We start from the raw sequence: 15,764 nt of genomic DNA on the forward strand, positions 1-15,764 counted from the left end.
GAAGCGCGATTCGCGGAGCTCTGCGGTGATCCCTTCGGCTGAAACACTTTTTCTCCAAATCTTCTTTTGTTGGGTTTATTGATCAGCGTCAGAAAATATATACGGCTCGTTAATTAGCCGCAGTAGCTGAACATTAGCTAGCTAGCTAGCTAGCTGTTTAACAGTACTGGCACTATTATGTCAGGTTAAATTAGTAAATTTATTATCTCTGCTGTATGAAGTCTGCTGTGTCAGCTGTTCTTGAACTTATCTGGCCTTTGTCGTAAATTCACATGTGAATATGTAATGGGCTTATCTGGCTGGCTCACAGTCAATCAATTTTGATTCGGTCAGTTCAGGAGACAAATGTAAATTCAGTTGAGGAATTGTGTGAAGTGGCCATAATCTTCTATGGGGATATGAACTGAATTGAATATTCATGTCATTTCCTGGAGTGACTGAATTGAAATGGAATTGAACCAGCAGTTCTGCCACTTGACATGTGATCGGGCTGTCCCGGTCTTGCCCTTCCTGGTACTGGGCTTGGGTCAGATCTGAAGATCTGGCAGCCGGTCTTGGTGACAACCCGGGTCTGATGTGGTTGATTTAAATGGGGAAGGAAGTAGGAGAATGATGTGGCTTCACCTCTCTCTCTCTCGCTCTCTCTCACTTTATTTTTCTCTTCCTCTTTCTCTCCCCTCTCTATTTCTTTCGTGGAGATTTCCGGTGGAGTCTTTAGTGGAGGGTTGGGAGGTGAACTCATTCTATTGAAGAGGTTGCTTAATCGCAGCCGGTCTCAGGTTAGTCAGATAAAGGAAGTGACTGAAAGTCGGTCTGTCACGGTGGCTTCGCTACCCCCCCTATCTGGTGCAGTGTTTGCCTGCAGCTGCTGGAAACAGCACCAATGCAACTAATTACAGGCAGCCTGACTTCATCAAATGGACAAAATGTGAGTGGATGGAGGAGGGATGAAGGAGGAAGAGGAGGAGGATGAGGGAGGAGAAGAGGTAGGGAGGGTGTGGTGCTGGTGGGGTTTGGGGTCTTCCTCATCTTGAGGGCTGCAGGTTTGGCTGTCCTATTCTCCCCTGTCACTACAAAGGAGCGCTCTCTCACTCCCTCTGGAGCTGGCAAATGCCGCACAATAGCTTGCAACAGGGGAGAGGGAGCAACTGAAGACCGATGCGTGCACACCCCCACACACACACCCACTAACGCACACCCCCACACACACACACACACCCACTAACGCACACCCCCACACACACACACACACCCACTAACGCACATCCCCACACACACACATACACACACACCCCCACACACACACCCACTAACGCACACCCCCACACACACACACACACCCACTAACGCACACCCCCACACACACACATACACACACACCCCCACACACACACACACCCACTAACGCACACCCCCACACACACACACACACCCACTAACGCACACACACACACACACACACACACACACACACACACACAGCCCCGCCCAGCCGTTGGCAGTAGATGGACCCTGATAAGCTCCATTCAGGCTGAGTCTTTGATTAACACACTCGTGGGCCGACAGCCTGACACCAGCCCTCCGTCCACTGAGGGAGATATCGACACGCAGCCCCTGCCGCATTTAAGCTGCAAACGATCTGTCCAACATCAAGTGCTCAGAGATAAACCATCCCCTCTCCATTTCATTTTTGATTTTTTTTTTTTAACTAATAGCTGGAAGATTTGACCGGGGAGGCGCTTTGAAAACCGCCAGCCTGCCAGTTTTCTGCGCCCGATCGGAATCTGGAGTCACAAATCACCAGTCCTTTTGAGTAGACGGTGTATGCTAATCACCATTAGTTTGGTTCAGATACTTCCAGGCACAATTTGAGGCTGTTATATAACAGTTTGTTCAAAGAGCCCCCCCTCCCCCCCCCCCCCCACCAGCTGTGTAATCCGATAGTGATATCCTTCAGGGCCCTCTCTCTCTCTCTGCAAAAGTCTAATATGGATAGCCCCGGTATGGATAAACGATAATCGCTCTCTCTCTCTCTCTCTCTCTCTCTCTCTCTCTCCCCGGCGCGCTGCAGTCCTCCTCGGTGGACGTGGACCAGCCCATGTTCCAGCCCTTCCCCTCGGAGGTGGTCTTCCAGAACTGCTCCCCCTCGGAGACTTACCAGGTCCCGCTGGTGCTCCGGAACAATGACAAGGTGAGGCGGTGGGGTGGGGGGGTCGGGGGGGTGGGGGGGGGGCGGGGAGGGGAGGGGAGGGGAGTGGTGGGTGCAGGATTTTCAGGAGTGTCAGGATGTCCCCGAGGGAGGGGTCAGCATTGTCGAGTGGGGGGGGGGGTGGGAGGGAGGGGAGGGCAGGGCAGGGGAGTGGTGGGTGCAGGATTTTCTGAGTGTCAGGATGTCCCCAAGGGAGGGGTCAGCATTGTCGAGTGGGGGGGGGGGGTGGGGGTGGGGAGGGGAGTGGTGGGTGCAGGATTTTCTGAGTGTCAGGATGTCCCCGAGGGAGGGGTCAGCATTGTCGAGTGAGGGGGTGGGGGCACTGGCTGCGGTCCCTCAGGTGCGGTAATTGGACGAGGGCGTTTCTCGGCACACCTGACTTCCCCTCCCGTCGTTAATTGCGAGCCAGAGGGCCACAAGGACCCAACAGGTGGGGCCCTCTAATGAGCAATTACACTGTGTGTGTGAGGTAAAAGGTCCAAACCTTCCTGCCTCCCAGGGGTACTTTCACAAATAAATCAGGATATTGGTGGGCGGGGGGACTGCAGCGATGAGCCAGTCATTCATGTTGTCTGTGTCTCCCTGTAACTTCCCCCCCCCCCCCCCCCACAGCCCCCTCTCACCACAAAACAAAAGTCAAGAGGTTAGTAGCAAGTCCAGCAGCCAGCACAATATTGATCTGAGGGTTTGATTAACTCCAAAATATTTCACAGGTGTGGGTTTTGGTTTGAAAAGATTTCCCCCCCCCCCCTGGTGTGGAAACAATTCTCACATCACAGTACCTATACCAAACAATTTCTGGCAGTTTTTGTCTCCTCTCTCTCTCACGCTTTATTTATTTGTTTATTTATTTATTTGCCCACTGAGGGGTTCATTACACGCAGACCGCTCCATCTCGTTGTCTCGGTGACGCAGGAAGACGGTCTCCCAGTGATATTGATGACTTCCTGTGTTGAGTCCGTCACGGGGAATTCACAGAAGCGTTAGACACCATCGGAGAGACGCGAGAGTGATGGAGGAGAAGAATCGCTCGTCTGTCAGCCGGTACCAGAACGTTCTTTTCACTGGTCGCTAACAGTGACAGCACAATACACCAGGAAGAGAAGCCTGTGCCGTAAAATTTAGTTCCTTTTGCGATATTTTTTTTCCCCCCCATATACACGTATGAAGAAATCCAGTATATTGTAGTCTTTCGGCATTCTTTAGTTTTCATTTTTATTTTTTTATATGAAAGGCTTTGATAATATTTTCCCTATTCAATGACACATAACGATATCAAGACATAATGACTTATTTGTGGAATAAGAAACCGTTTCTTGAAACATAGTTATACTGTGTTGTAATTTTTTATTGAGGAATATATTGCATGATCTATAAATATATATTGCAAAATATATTTGCTATCATATAGTAATTTCTGTTTTGAGACCCCTCAGTGGGATATACAGTATATGATCATAACCAACAGAATATATTGAGCAAGAAGTGATAATATATTGGCACATCCTGGACAATATATTTGCAGCATCCCCCGATATTTAAGTATACTATAACTGAATTGCAGCATGTTATTTCAGGAAATGGCAAAACCTTTTCGTCCTGTCAGGGACGGTGTTGCAACAGACACCAAACTGTGTGTGTGAAACGCTAAATGTTACGAGATGCTAACATTTTTTCCTGTCACTTGTTACATGTTGCCCCACCCAGCACTTCTTGGTAATTTGTATTTGTCCTAATACTGTAGCTTATTCTTCTGCCTAGTTGGCTTTGCAGATGTTAGGCCAGAATAGTGTTCACTGTTCTCGGCTAGAAATAGCTGTACAAAATAAGTATTGTACCTTACTGAACCCGTGTTTAGCAGTTGTCTACGGCCATGAAATTCACTTTTTGTATGTCGCTTTGGATAAAAGCGTCTGCCAAATGAATGTAATGTTAATGTAATGTAATGCTAGTCGACACGGAAGCATCACCATAGCGTCCGCGGAGCCTCTGTATGTGACAGCGTGCCGATTAGCTGTTAGCTGAGCGTCGTACGCTATGGAACAGAGAGCAGGGAGGGGAAAAAGTGCATGTGCTGTTCATCATCATTCCTTCCCCCCCCCCCCCCCCCCAATGACTGAAAACACCTCATTAGAGCCGATTGTGCTGGAATGAGATTAAAGCGTCCCCCCCCCCACTGTCAACTCAATTAGACTCAGGCATGTAATTACTGCAGAAAGAGAGAGGGAGGGAGAAACGGAGAAGGAGAGTTGAGAGAGAGAGAGAGGGAGGGAGAGTGAGAGAGAGAATAATTGCAACATTTAATTTATGCGAGTTTCAGATTTTTTGTGAATATTGTTGAGAGAGAGAAGGTTAATGCTAAGGCTTGGTGTGAGGAGTTTATCATGCAGGCTAACCCACGCTCTCAGCAGAACCAAACGCACTGAGGAGCAGTCGGCTGTGAGTAGAGAAAGACCCCCTGGGCAGCAGACCATGTAAACCCAATGAGCAGCAGTGTAACCATGCAGAAGAGAAAGGCCACTGACAACATTTCAGACATTATTATTACAACACATTATCCTGCACAACAAAAAAAACACATAAATCATTGGCTTGAGCAATTTTAATTCAATGGCAACATTTTAAAAAACCTACCCAACTCCCTGGCAGAATATCTTGTGAGGGTGCGATTCTTTACGAAGGCGCGCATTAACAGAGTTCATCGGTCTCTGCCTCGTTGAATTTTCCCTTCCTGACCCAAGTACCTCTTCATCAGCGAGGAACACTTTTCTTCAATGATTAATTGGACCCAGGTAAAAATAGAAGGAAATCTTGGGTAACAAGGCTAACGTGGTAGAGCTGACAGCACAAATATATATATATATATATATATAGTGCTATTTTTTTTCATGATTGTTATTAATTCTGGGCTGGGAGTGTGTGGTGTGAGATGACAGAGGGTTAATCGCTGAAAGTAATATTCTCTTCTCTGTCATCATATCTGTGTAAACAACACGCCAGCCTGTCCTGCGGTTTAAAAAAAAAAAAAACTGGATTTAATTTGAGAGAGAAAGAGAGAAGAGGAGGAGAGAGTGGGGAAACCGTGAGAGAACGGGACTGTGCGTTCCTGAGCGGTCGGAATACTGTAAAATTCCGCTTCTCGGTTTTGAGCACGGTGCTCAGCTTTGGAGACCCCCGCACCAGTTAAGGGGGAAAAGAGGAACCTCCATCAAACATTAACTCGGCTGAATGATTCAGTTTCCCAGACCTTCATCACCCGTTAGGCCGGGCGTGTACAGGAAAGGCGTTTCGAACCGCGCCGGGTCTGTCATTGAGTGACGCCGCTCAGTGATAGAGCGGGAAAAACTGCTAGCTTTCAGCCCTTCTTCCTGTGTAACGCATCTGATCGAATCAGGATCATGTTCGTGATTCGTCTCCGAGTTGGAAGTGCTGATCTAGGATCAGTGCATCATTTTAGCTCCGTCGTGGATAAGGCGAGGTTATTGATCCTGGAACACCACACACACACACACTGAGATTCTGTATGACTACAGGCCCTGGATAAAAACAAGCGCATGACAGTCGAACACAGAGGAAGTGTGCGCTCTGGGCTACCGGCTGGACGAACGGTTACACAATTCCCCCAAATTTCCTCTCTGGTTGTTATGCCTCTCTCGTCCGTCCAGTCTCCTTGTCCTGCGTCCGGGGGACAGATGGACTCATCTGCCGGGAACCCCCCAACATGCTTTACTGCCCGTTTCGGCTGTTTTTGATGGCCGTCTGAAATGGGGAGACATCAGCACCCTGTCCCATGTTGTTCCGCTGGTGGGGGCGGGCGGGCGGGCGGGGGGGGGGGGAGGTAGGGACACGGAGGTCCCACCGCCCGTGCGTGTCATCTCGCACGCTAATGCTAAAGCGTGCAGCTGCTCGCCCGGTCCTCAGCGGCGCTCTACTGTCACCGGCGCTTTCCGGGACCTTCCGTGAAGACCGCACTGGGGGGACGGTGGGGGCAGCGAACCGTCCCCCCAAATCTCTCAGCTCTCCGTTTTGCTGTCGTCCTCGCACCTGTGTGAGAAAGCAAACCTCCCCACCGCCCCCGCCAGTCCCCGTGGACCAATCAGAGGCTTGTTTACTCTCCCTGTCGCCACGTCCCCCCCCCCCCCCCCGGCTCTCCGGCCGTCCCCGCCCCCGTGTCCCTGTCCCTCGCATGCCGCTGTCCTGATGCAGCCATGTGACTGGTCATGTGACCTCTGCTTCTCAGCACTGCAGACCACAGCGTGTGTGTGTGTGTGTGTGTGCGTGCGCGTATGCGTGTGCATGTGTGCGCGTGCGTGCGTACGTGTGTGTGTGCGTGTGTGTGTGCGTGTGTGCGCGCGTGTGTGTGTGTGTGTGTGTGTGTGCGTCTGCATGTGCGTGCGTGCGTGCGTGCGTGCGTGTGTGTGTGTGTGTGAGTGTGTGTGTGCGCGCGAGTGTATCCAGAGGAGCCCTCCGCTTCCCGCTCACGTTCCAGCCTCACACACGTCTGATGTGATGCGCTGGGGTGTGCTAAGCGTGCGGAAAAGCCCCATTAGGGTCTCGAGTGCTCCTCCTGAGCGCCTTCACACCCTCTCTCCTCTGAGCGCCTGGCCTCTCTCACACAGCTGCTGCCCTGACTGCAGGGAACCCCTGGCTGGAGGGAGCGTGAATCATCTTTCCCAGGATTCCCCTGGAATGCTACGCACGTCTGGTGTGATGGGAGGGGGAGGGGGAGGGGGGAGTGTCCGCTGTGTCACTGCGTATCCTGATTAAATCACATGTCCTGTCTCATCGCTCGGTGGCCTTTAACGTGGGGGATGTGTGCGGCACAACCGCTGGCTGGCCGTTCGTCCGTTCGCCCCCTGCCTGGTACAGGTAACACTGTGGAGCAGTGGGCGGAGCTCCAGTGTGGAGCAGTGGGCGGAGCTCCAGTTTGGAGCTTTTCCCCCTTTGTTTTGTGCCCCCTAGACAGTCGGAACCCTTGCCCCCCCCCCTTAGATGGATGCCCCCCCCCCCAGATGCCCTAGGCATCTTCCTATGTGGCCTAGAAACAGCCAAATTGAACATCTGTGCAGTGTAACTGAGCAGCGGCTGGTGCTGGAGACCGCAGTTTCTGATCTTTGACTTGCTTGCTTCTGATTGGCCCCCAGATTCCTCGCCTGGTGAAGGTGGTGGAGGAAGGCTCTCTTTACTTCAAAGTGGTCAGCCCCCTGGACGTGTGCAACAAGGTGGCCCCAGGCATGGCCTCCACCTTCACCATCCTCTTCACTCCACAGGAAAACAAGGTATGGCACCTGGGATAGGACACACAACAGGGGTATGGTGGCCTTTGTGTGTCACACAGTGCAGGGGCAGAGGGGCATGGTGGCCTGTATGTGTCACACAGTGCAGGGGCAGAGGGGTATGGTGGCCTGTATGTGTCACACAGGACAGGGGCAGAGGGGTATGGTGGTCTGTATGTGTCACACAGTGCAGGGGCAGAGGGGTATGGTGGCCTGTATGGGTCACACAGTGCAGGGGCAGAGGGGTATGGTGGCCTGTATGTGTCACACAGGACAGGGGCAGAGGGGTATGGTGGTCTGTATGTGTCACACAGTGCAGGGGCAGGGGGGTATGGTGGCCTGTATGTGTCATACAGGACAGGGGCAGAGGGGTATGGTGGCCTGTGTGTGTCACACAGTGCAGGGGCAGAGGGGTATGGTGGACTGTATGTGTCACACAGGACAGGGGCAGAGGGGTATGGTGGCCTGTATGTGTCACACAGTGCAGGGGCAGAGGGGTATGGTGGCCTGTATGTGTGACACAGGACAGGGGCACAGGGGTATGGTGGCCTGTATGGGTCACACAGGACAGGGGCACAGGGGTATGGTGGCCTGTATGTGTCAGACACTGCAGGGGCAGAGGGGTATGGTGGCCTGTATGGGTCACACAGTGCAGGGGCAGAGGGGTATGGTGGCCTGTATGTGTCACACAGTGCAGGGGCAGAGGGGTATGGTGGCCTGTATGTGTCACACTGCGCAGGGTTTGCAGGGCCACAGAGCCTGAAGGCAGATACTTGACCGTTGGACCGCACTGGTAATCCCTGTGATTTAATCAGTTTAGCTCCGCTTGCCTGGCCTGAGTGGGCTGCTGCTCTGCTCCTCCCTGTCTCTGCTGTCTCTGGTGCCGCAGTCCTGTTGTGTTAGAATATTCAGCGACCAAAACCGAACAGGTCAAGTCACTGGAGCACAGCAGTGTTACTCTAACAACCGAGCTCCTCTTTTTCTGTTAATAAGCACCGCCCCCCCCCCCCCATCCTCCCCCTTCCCCACCCTCACGGGCCCTCATCCCCCGGCCCCTCAACCCCCGCCCCCTCGTCCACCGCCCCCACCCTGATTAGCGCCAGGGCTCCTGTGCTAGCGTTATCTAATGATCAGGGTGAGGGGGGGGCGGGTGGGAGCTGTGACTCAGAGGGGGGAACCCAGCGTGCGTGTAGCAACGTGCTCGTCCGTGCCGCTTCCTGTTTCCGCTGTGACTGGGCGTGCTCCTGCGCACGTTCGCTCAATCGTGTCTTTTCAGGGAACAGCCTCCAAACTGCCCCCCCCCCCCCCCCCCCCCCCCCTCCTGTCCGGCTTCGAGAAATCGAGGAGGGCGAACGTTCTGACCTGCAGCCGTCGCCCCCCGCGGCCCCGCATCGATCCCCGAAAGCGATGCGGGAGTCTGCCAACCAATCAATAGGGCCGTGAGATGAGCCCGAGCGGCCATTTCCGTGGAAACAGCGGCTGGTCTGAGGAGCGGCCTGATCGAGAGACACCGTGTGTGTCAGTCACAGAGGGAACCGTTGAAATGGCTATAAGTTTTTTTTATTTATTTTTTTAAATGCATTTGAGTTTTGAAAGTTCGTAAAATGAGTGTTTTGGGGAAACCCGGCCGTGGGAGGCGCTGGAGGAAGTGCCCTGAGGACAGATTTATTCAGCAGTTCATTGTGGCTCCATTTGAGGGGCCGTATATCAGAGGGTCTACTGCGGGGTTTTCATACAGTCATTCCGCCCTCTAATGAAACCGGAGGAGACTCGCTCTACTGCGCGCGCACACACACACACACACACACGCGCGCACACACACACACACTCTCACTCACACTCACACACTCACACTCACACACTCACACACACACACACTCCTTCCTTTAATGCTTCTCTGAAGGGTAACTCCATCAGAGCCCGGTTTGACAAATGGGTAGGGGGAAAAAAACGAGCGGAAGAGGGAGAGAGACGAGGGAGAAGGAGAGAAATGGGATGAGGGAGAGAGAGAGAGAGAGAGAGAAACAGGAAATGAAGAGAGTGAGGATAGGAGAGAGCAGGAGAGAGAGAAATGGAATGTGATCAAGAGAGACAGAGAGGATGGGAGGGACAAGGAGGGAATTGGGAAATGAGAGCGAGAGAGAGGAAATGAGAGAGAGAGAGAGAGAGCAGCACCCCGTTTAACGCGATGCTTGCTAATGTGCCTCCCTCTAGGTCCTCAGTAATAAAGAGTGAAGTGGGGGGGGGACCAGTGGGAGGGATGTCCCCCCAGCCCCCCACTGTAACCTGCCTGGAAACACAGCTCATCTGTGCGCAGAGAATTATGGGGCCCGGAGTCCTGGGCCGGTCCTCCAGGCCATGATGGAGAACGAGCCGCCTTCCCTGTACACTTTTAATCAAACGTGCCCCCCCGCCCTCCCCATTGCCCCCCTCCCCTGTTGGACTGCCCATTTCAGACCCACTGTCATTCATCTCCTCTCTGCCCTGTCAGGGCTGCGTGTTTAAACGCTAAACGCACCGCGGAACTCGCACTGTCCCAAACCCCTCCCCCACCACCCCCTCCCCCACCCCCACCCCCCCGGGGCCGGCACATGCAGTACTGCACTGTACTCCACTTCCCCCGGGCACGAGATAACATTAGCTACAGAAACCACGGGAGTGGCGATGGTGTGCATGTCAAACTGTGGCGGGGGGGCGGGGGGGTGGGGGAGGGGGACGGGGACCGGTATATCACACGCAGTCAGTGCTCTCACAGATCCGGTATCTCTACATCTGCGGTCTGGAACCCCTCCTGTCTACTGCGGCTGTAAGCACAGCAGCGCATTCTGTGTGAAACCAACACCGATGGAGCAGCTCGAATGGAGTGCGTGTGGTCTCCATTGGACTGACACAAGCTCTCTTAGAGTTGATTTAACACTGGGGAGTTTCGCCGCGTGGCACTGCTCCATAGAGGCCTAGCTGTATGGAGGATTACGCGTGTGACCTCTTGCCCGCGCGTGGCCTTGCCCGTTGCATTGGGGTCAGTGAGTCCTGAAGATGACCTGTCAGTCGTGTAGTGAAGGATGACTCCAGTGTGAGCCACTGCCCTCTCCTCATTGGCTGGCCTGGTAATCAGTCCATAGATGCGTGACCAATCCCTGTCTTTACCCCCACCCCGGCAGGACTACGCCCACCGGCTGGTCTGTGTGACGGAGAGGGAGAAGTTCGAGGTGCCCGTGCGGGCGATCGGCGCCCGCGCCATCCTGGACTTCCCCGACCACCTGCACTTCCCGCTGAACGCCGTCAAGTGCCCCGCCCAGAAGACCCTCCTGGTGCGCAACATCGGGGCCTGCGAGGCCAAGTTCCAGCTCCGCACGCAGAGGTGAGCGCTGACCTGGGAACAGTGGGCCTGAGGTACAGCGCACGCAGACACAGGTCTAAGAGCTGATCTGGGAACAGTGAGCCTGAGGTACAGCTCACACAGACACAGGTCTAAGAGCTGATCTGGGAACAGTGAGCCTGAGGTACAGCTCACGCAGACACAGGTCTAAGAGCTGATCTGGGAACAGTGAGTCTGAGGTACAGCTCACACAGACACGGGTCTAAGAGCTGATCTGGGAACAGTGGGCCTGAGGTACAGCTCACACAGACACGGGTCTAAGAGCTGACCTGGGAACAGTGAGCCTGAGGTACAGCTCACGCAGACACAGGTCTAAGAGCTGACGCTGATCTGGGAACAGTGGGCCTGAGGTACAGCTCACGCAGACACAGGTCTAAGAGCTGATCTGGGAACAGTGGGCCTGAGGTACAGCTCACGCAGACACGGGTCTAAGAGCTGATCTGGGAACAGTGAGCCTGAGGTACAGCGCACGCAGACACGGGTCTAAGAGCTGATCTGGGAACAGTGAGCCTGAGGTACAGCTCACACAGACAGGGGTCTAAGAACTGATCTGGGAACAGTGAGCCTGAGGTACAGCTCACGCAGACACAGGTCTAAGAGCTGATCTGGGACAGTGAGCCTGAGGTACAGCTCACACAGACAGGGGTCTAAGAGCTGATCTGGGAACAGTGAGCCTGAGGTACAGCTCACGCAGACACGGGTCTAGGAGCTGATCTGGGAACAGTGAGTCTGAGGTACAGCTCACACAGACACAGGTCTAAGAGCTGACCTGGGAACAGTGAGCCTGAGGTACAGCTCAGCACGAAATTAATTGTAATGACTGGCACTCTCTATTGGCTGCCATAAAGACAGTTGCTCTCAGTGTTGGGGGGCCACGCCAGTGTGCCCCCAACCCATGGTGCTCTGCTCTTTCTGGCCCTAGCTCTGTTCACACAGTAAAACCAGCCAGGACTCATTAGGCTACAGCACGGTGACATCATAACCTGACCTTTTGACCCCAGCAGGTGCCATGAAGCTGCACCTCTCCAGGAAGCGCAGATGCAGAATTTCAACACTCCTGCCTCTCCTCCTCTCCTCTCCTCTCCTCTACTCCTGTCCTGTCCTCTTACCTCCTCTCCTCTCCTCTCCTCCTCTCCTGTCCTCTTACCTCCTTTCCTCCTCTTTTCCTTTCCTCTCCTCATCTCTCACCTCCTCTCCTCCTCTCTACTCCTGTCCTGTCCTCTTACCTCCTTTCCTCCTCTTTTCCTTTCCTCTCCTCATCTCTCACCTCCTCTCCTCCTCTCTACTCCTGTCCTGTCCTCTTACCTCCTCTCCTCTCCTCTCCTCTCCTCTCCTCTACTCCTGTCCTGTCCTGTCCTCTTACCTCCTCTCCTCTCCTCTCCTCTACTCCTGTCCTGTCCTGTCCTCTTACCTCCTCTCCTCTCCTCTACTCCTCTCCTGTCCTCTTACCTCCTCTCCTCCTCTTCTCCTTTCCTCTCCTCATCTCTCACCTCTTCTCCTCTCCCTCCTTTCTGTCTCTTCGTTTCCAACTCAGATTCTGTCAACACAGCGATCCTCTTCCTTCCACATCCCCCTTCCCCCCCCCCCCCCACAGTGCAGGGACACCCTCTCTGTCCTTGATGGGAGCGATTATGAGTGATTATGAAGCCGCGACTCCAGCGCGGAAGATTCCGTCTCCGTAGATCATTCCGGAACTCGGCGTGCCGGAGACGGGGCCGCGGCGGGAATCGTTTTCCGCGGCGACAAAAGGAGCGCCGCTGTGTTATTGTAGCGCGTTTAAATTCAATCTCCCCGAAAGGAACGGTTATTTACGCAGCGCGTCCAGATATTTCTCCCGATTCGGCTGAGGTCAGCCGTCCCCATTCTGAGCCGGCAGGCCGGGATGGGGAGTTAGAATTATTGTTACACGGAAGCAAACTCGTGTCGAATATTATTGCCGGCGATAAAAACATATTTCATAAATGTGGCAAACAAAAATAAACTGTGGAAAACTTATCTATTTTGTGATGATAAACTGAATATATGGAGGGGGTTTATTATGTGGACCAAAAAAAAAAAAAATCTTTCAGGGAGATGTAATGTGTGCTCATGGAATTTCTGCGCTTTAGAAAGCATCAGCCAGTCAAGCTGCTGGGCTTCACTGCAAGCAGGGAGTTACGATCCAGTATTGCAGTTCATTTAATTACGTTCTGTAACATTATGGTTTTCTACAATGGGTTTCTAAGAGCCCGTCATGCTTTTTAAAGTGCTTTATTTGGGATTCGATTACGTTCAGCATCTGCTCGTGCTCCTCACTTTGATTGACAGTAAATATGTTTGAGAAGAAATGGAAACGCATTACTTTTTTTCTTTTCTTTTGGCGAGGGATTCCGTAGTTGAGCCGCTTCAAAGCGGCATTAGGCCGATTTCCACCCACACTGGAGCGGTGAGCTGCGTATTATATGTGAATATAATGGAGAAAATTCCCCCCCCCTCTCTCTATCTCTCGTTCTCTCTCTTTTTCACACCCGGTGCTGTAGCACGTGACTCTCTCTCTCTTCCCCACACGAGAGAGCACGTGGCAGATAAGAGGCTCTCCAGCACCCTGGCGATGACGCAGAGCGGGCCGTGGAAACGTCCCTGTTGCCAGGAGACGGGTGGGAGAAGGCGGGAAACGTGCTGTGGGGGGTTTCGCGCCTTCCCTGTGAGAGAGTGGGGGAGAGGAGTCTCCCCCCCCCCACAGTGTGTCACGTTTCGCCTCTTAGGCCCGCGTTTTATGAGTATGGGAGCTCCACGCTCTTTCACTCCTCTCTCTCTCTCTCTCTCTCTTTCTCTCGCTCCATACTCTCTCTTTTTTCATACTCTCTTTCCTCGCGCTCTCTTGCTCTGTGCTCTCTCTCTCTCCTTTCATTCTGTCTCTCCATGCTATTTCCCTCCTTTATCCCTCTCTCGCTGCGCTCTCTCTCTCTCTCTCTCTCTCTCTCCACGCTCTCTCTCTCTCTGTCTCTCTCTCTCTCTCTCTCTCTCTCTCTCTCTCTCCACGCTCGCTCCGCTCTCTCTCTCTCTCTCTCTCTCTCGCTTCGCGTTGGGTAACCCAGGAGCTCCCGAGTGTTTCTGTTTTTGTCTGCTTCTGTTGTCGTTGGCGACCCTGCCGCGAGCTCCAGGGTTGTTATTGTTTGTCTCTCTCTCTCACACAGCAGCAGTGCGAGCGTTTTATTGTGCCTTAAAAAAGGGCGGGGTTTTAGGAGTTCTGAGTTACTCCGTAACCATAGGAGCCTGAGAGCCTGGCCCCAGAGGTCATTCTCCATTTTAACTGCGTGCTGTACACCTGTACAGGTGTAATGTAAATGTAGTGTAATACAGGTGCGGAGGCATTCCGTAGGGCTCAGCATTTGTGTGGAACTGATGGCGAGCTGGGCCGTTGTCACGGTAAATTGTTCCCTTGCCACTGCGAAGCTGCTTCAGAGGTGGGCTTGATTGATCGTCTTATCGACCGACCGATTTAGTCTCAGATTCAGCGCGTGACTTTTCCTCTGGTCTTGTTCTGTCCTGCCCCCCCTTAGAATCACCCTGGGGGGGGGAAGCGGAGATTTCTTTTGGGGCGGGTCATACCTGCAGGCTGATGCGCGAGCGCCTGATAAGCTCACCAGTGGCGGGCGATATGGCACGGTGCCACGCCCTACAGTGGAACACACCTCAGTTTTTTTGGAGCCAGGAAGCATGAGCGCATAGGCGCCCACGGGGTTTTTGTGGGACAGATTGGCGTCACTCACACCCTGCTCAACCCCCCTGCCCCCCTGCCCCTCCCCCCATTCACACGCTATCGCATCGACGCTGCGCGGGGGCGTGCTGTGACCTGTCGGTTTAACGATCGGTTTAGCGCGCGTTGAGCGAGCCGTCGTGTTTCATTATGGGAGAATTCAGTTCGTCCTCCGATCCCAGACCCCCCCCCTCCGTGTGACCACACAGAGCGCAGCGAGCCTGTTCTGTGACACCGTCTCCACCGTGTCGTACCGCCCGCTTAGCTGCCCATCATTCTGAGTGAACCTGGAATCCAGTCTGGCGTTCTGGCTGATCCGTTTCAATGTCCTTCATGTCCTGTGTGCTCCTGTGATACGTGGTTTATGCGGTAATATGAATTTCATGCATATTACCCCGATTTACTAGCAGGCCGTTGAGTATGTGCGATGATATCATAATAATGTGACGTATCTGACATACCTTTTTGGGGAATTGCAGGACTGTAATCTCGGATTATGTTCTCTGACTGTGGTAATTACCCCCCCCCTCCCCAGCCCCTTCTCTGTGGAACCTTCCATCGGTAACCTGGGGGTCGGAGAGTGCATGCAGGTGACTGTGGAGTTCCTGCCCAAAACTACTGGGGACCACGCACAGGACCTGCTCCTACGCTACCATACAGGTACTGAACCTGATCTGACCCGCACCAGAGCGACTTGCAAACAAAAAGTTAATTTACAGTCCTACTTCACCCACTGCTATTACTGTAGCGTACTGGAACACACACACACACACTCACACCATTATACAGGCACATGCCCTTCCTGCTATACAGGTACTCAAACCTGTTCCTCTGCCCTACAAGCATATGCAGGTGCATACTGCTCCTGTTACCTTAGCACTCAGGTTAGGAACTCATTGTGCTCTATCACACACACATGCTTGCAGTGACTGTCAGTGGATTGCGCTGTGTACAGCATGGAGCAGCCAAAGCTGGGCACACACACACACACACACACACATGCACATGCACGCATGCACACACATGTCCCTGATGTCGTGTGTGAAGGGTCTTCTGCAAGGCCACTCATCCAGAGAAGAGCGCTGTTGTGGCAACATCGCTCACACGTCCATCACGTCGCTCAAAGGTTGCGCCAGCGTTTCACTCAACTCCAAACGTTTC

General features: G+C 53.3%; 1 protein-coding gene across 1 annotated transcript in view; it reads left to right on the forward strand.

The window, feature by feature from the left end:
• Positions 1 to 15,764, forward strand: part of hydin (HYDIN axonemal central pair apparatus protein) — a 157,122-nt gene that overhangs the window by 3,648 nt on the left and 137,710 nt on the right. Inside the window, exons 4-7 of the mRNA XM_035419534.1 lie at positions 2,072 to 2,191; positions 7,354 to 7,488; positions 10,647 to 10,846; positions 15,139 to 15,263. Coding sequence (XP_035275425.1) covers positions 2,072 to 2,191; positions 7,354 to 7,488; positions 10,647 to 10,846; positions 15,139 to 15,263 — 580 coding nt within the window. The remainder of the gene's footprint in view (positions 1 to 2,071; positions 2,192 to 7,353; positions 7,489 to 10,646; positions 10,847 to 15,138; positions 15,264 to 15,764) is intronic.

The sequence above is a fragment of the Anguilla anguilla genome, chromosome 5 (genome assembly GCF_013347855.1).
Source record: "Anguilla anguilla isolate fAngAng1 chromosome 5, fAngAng1.pri, whole genome shotgun sequence".
In the NCBI taxonomy this organism is placed as follows: Eukaryota; Metazoa; Chordata; class Actinopteri; order Anguilliformes; family Anguillidae; genus Anguilla; species Anguilla anguilla.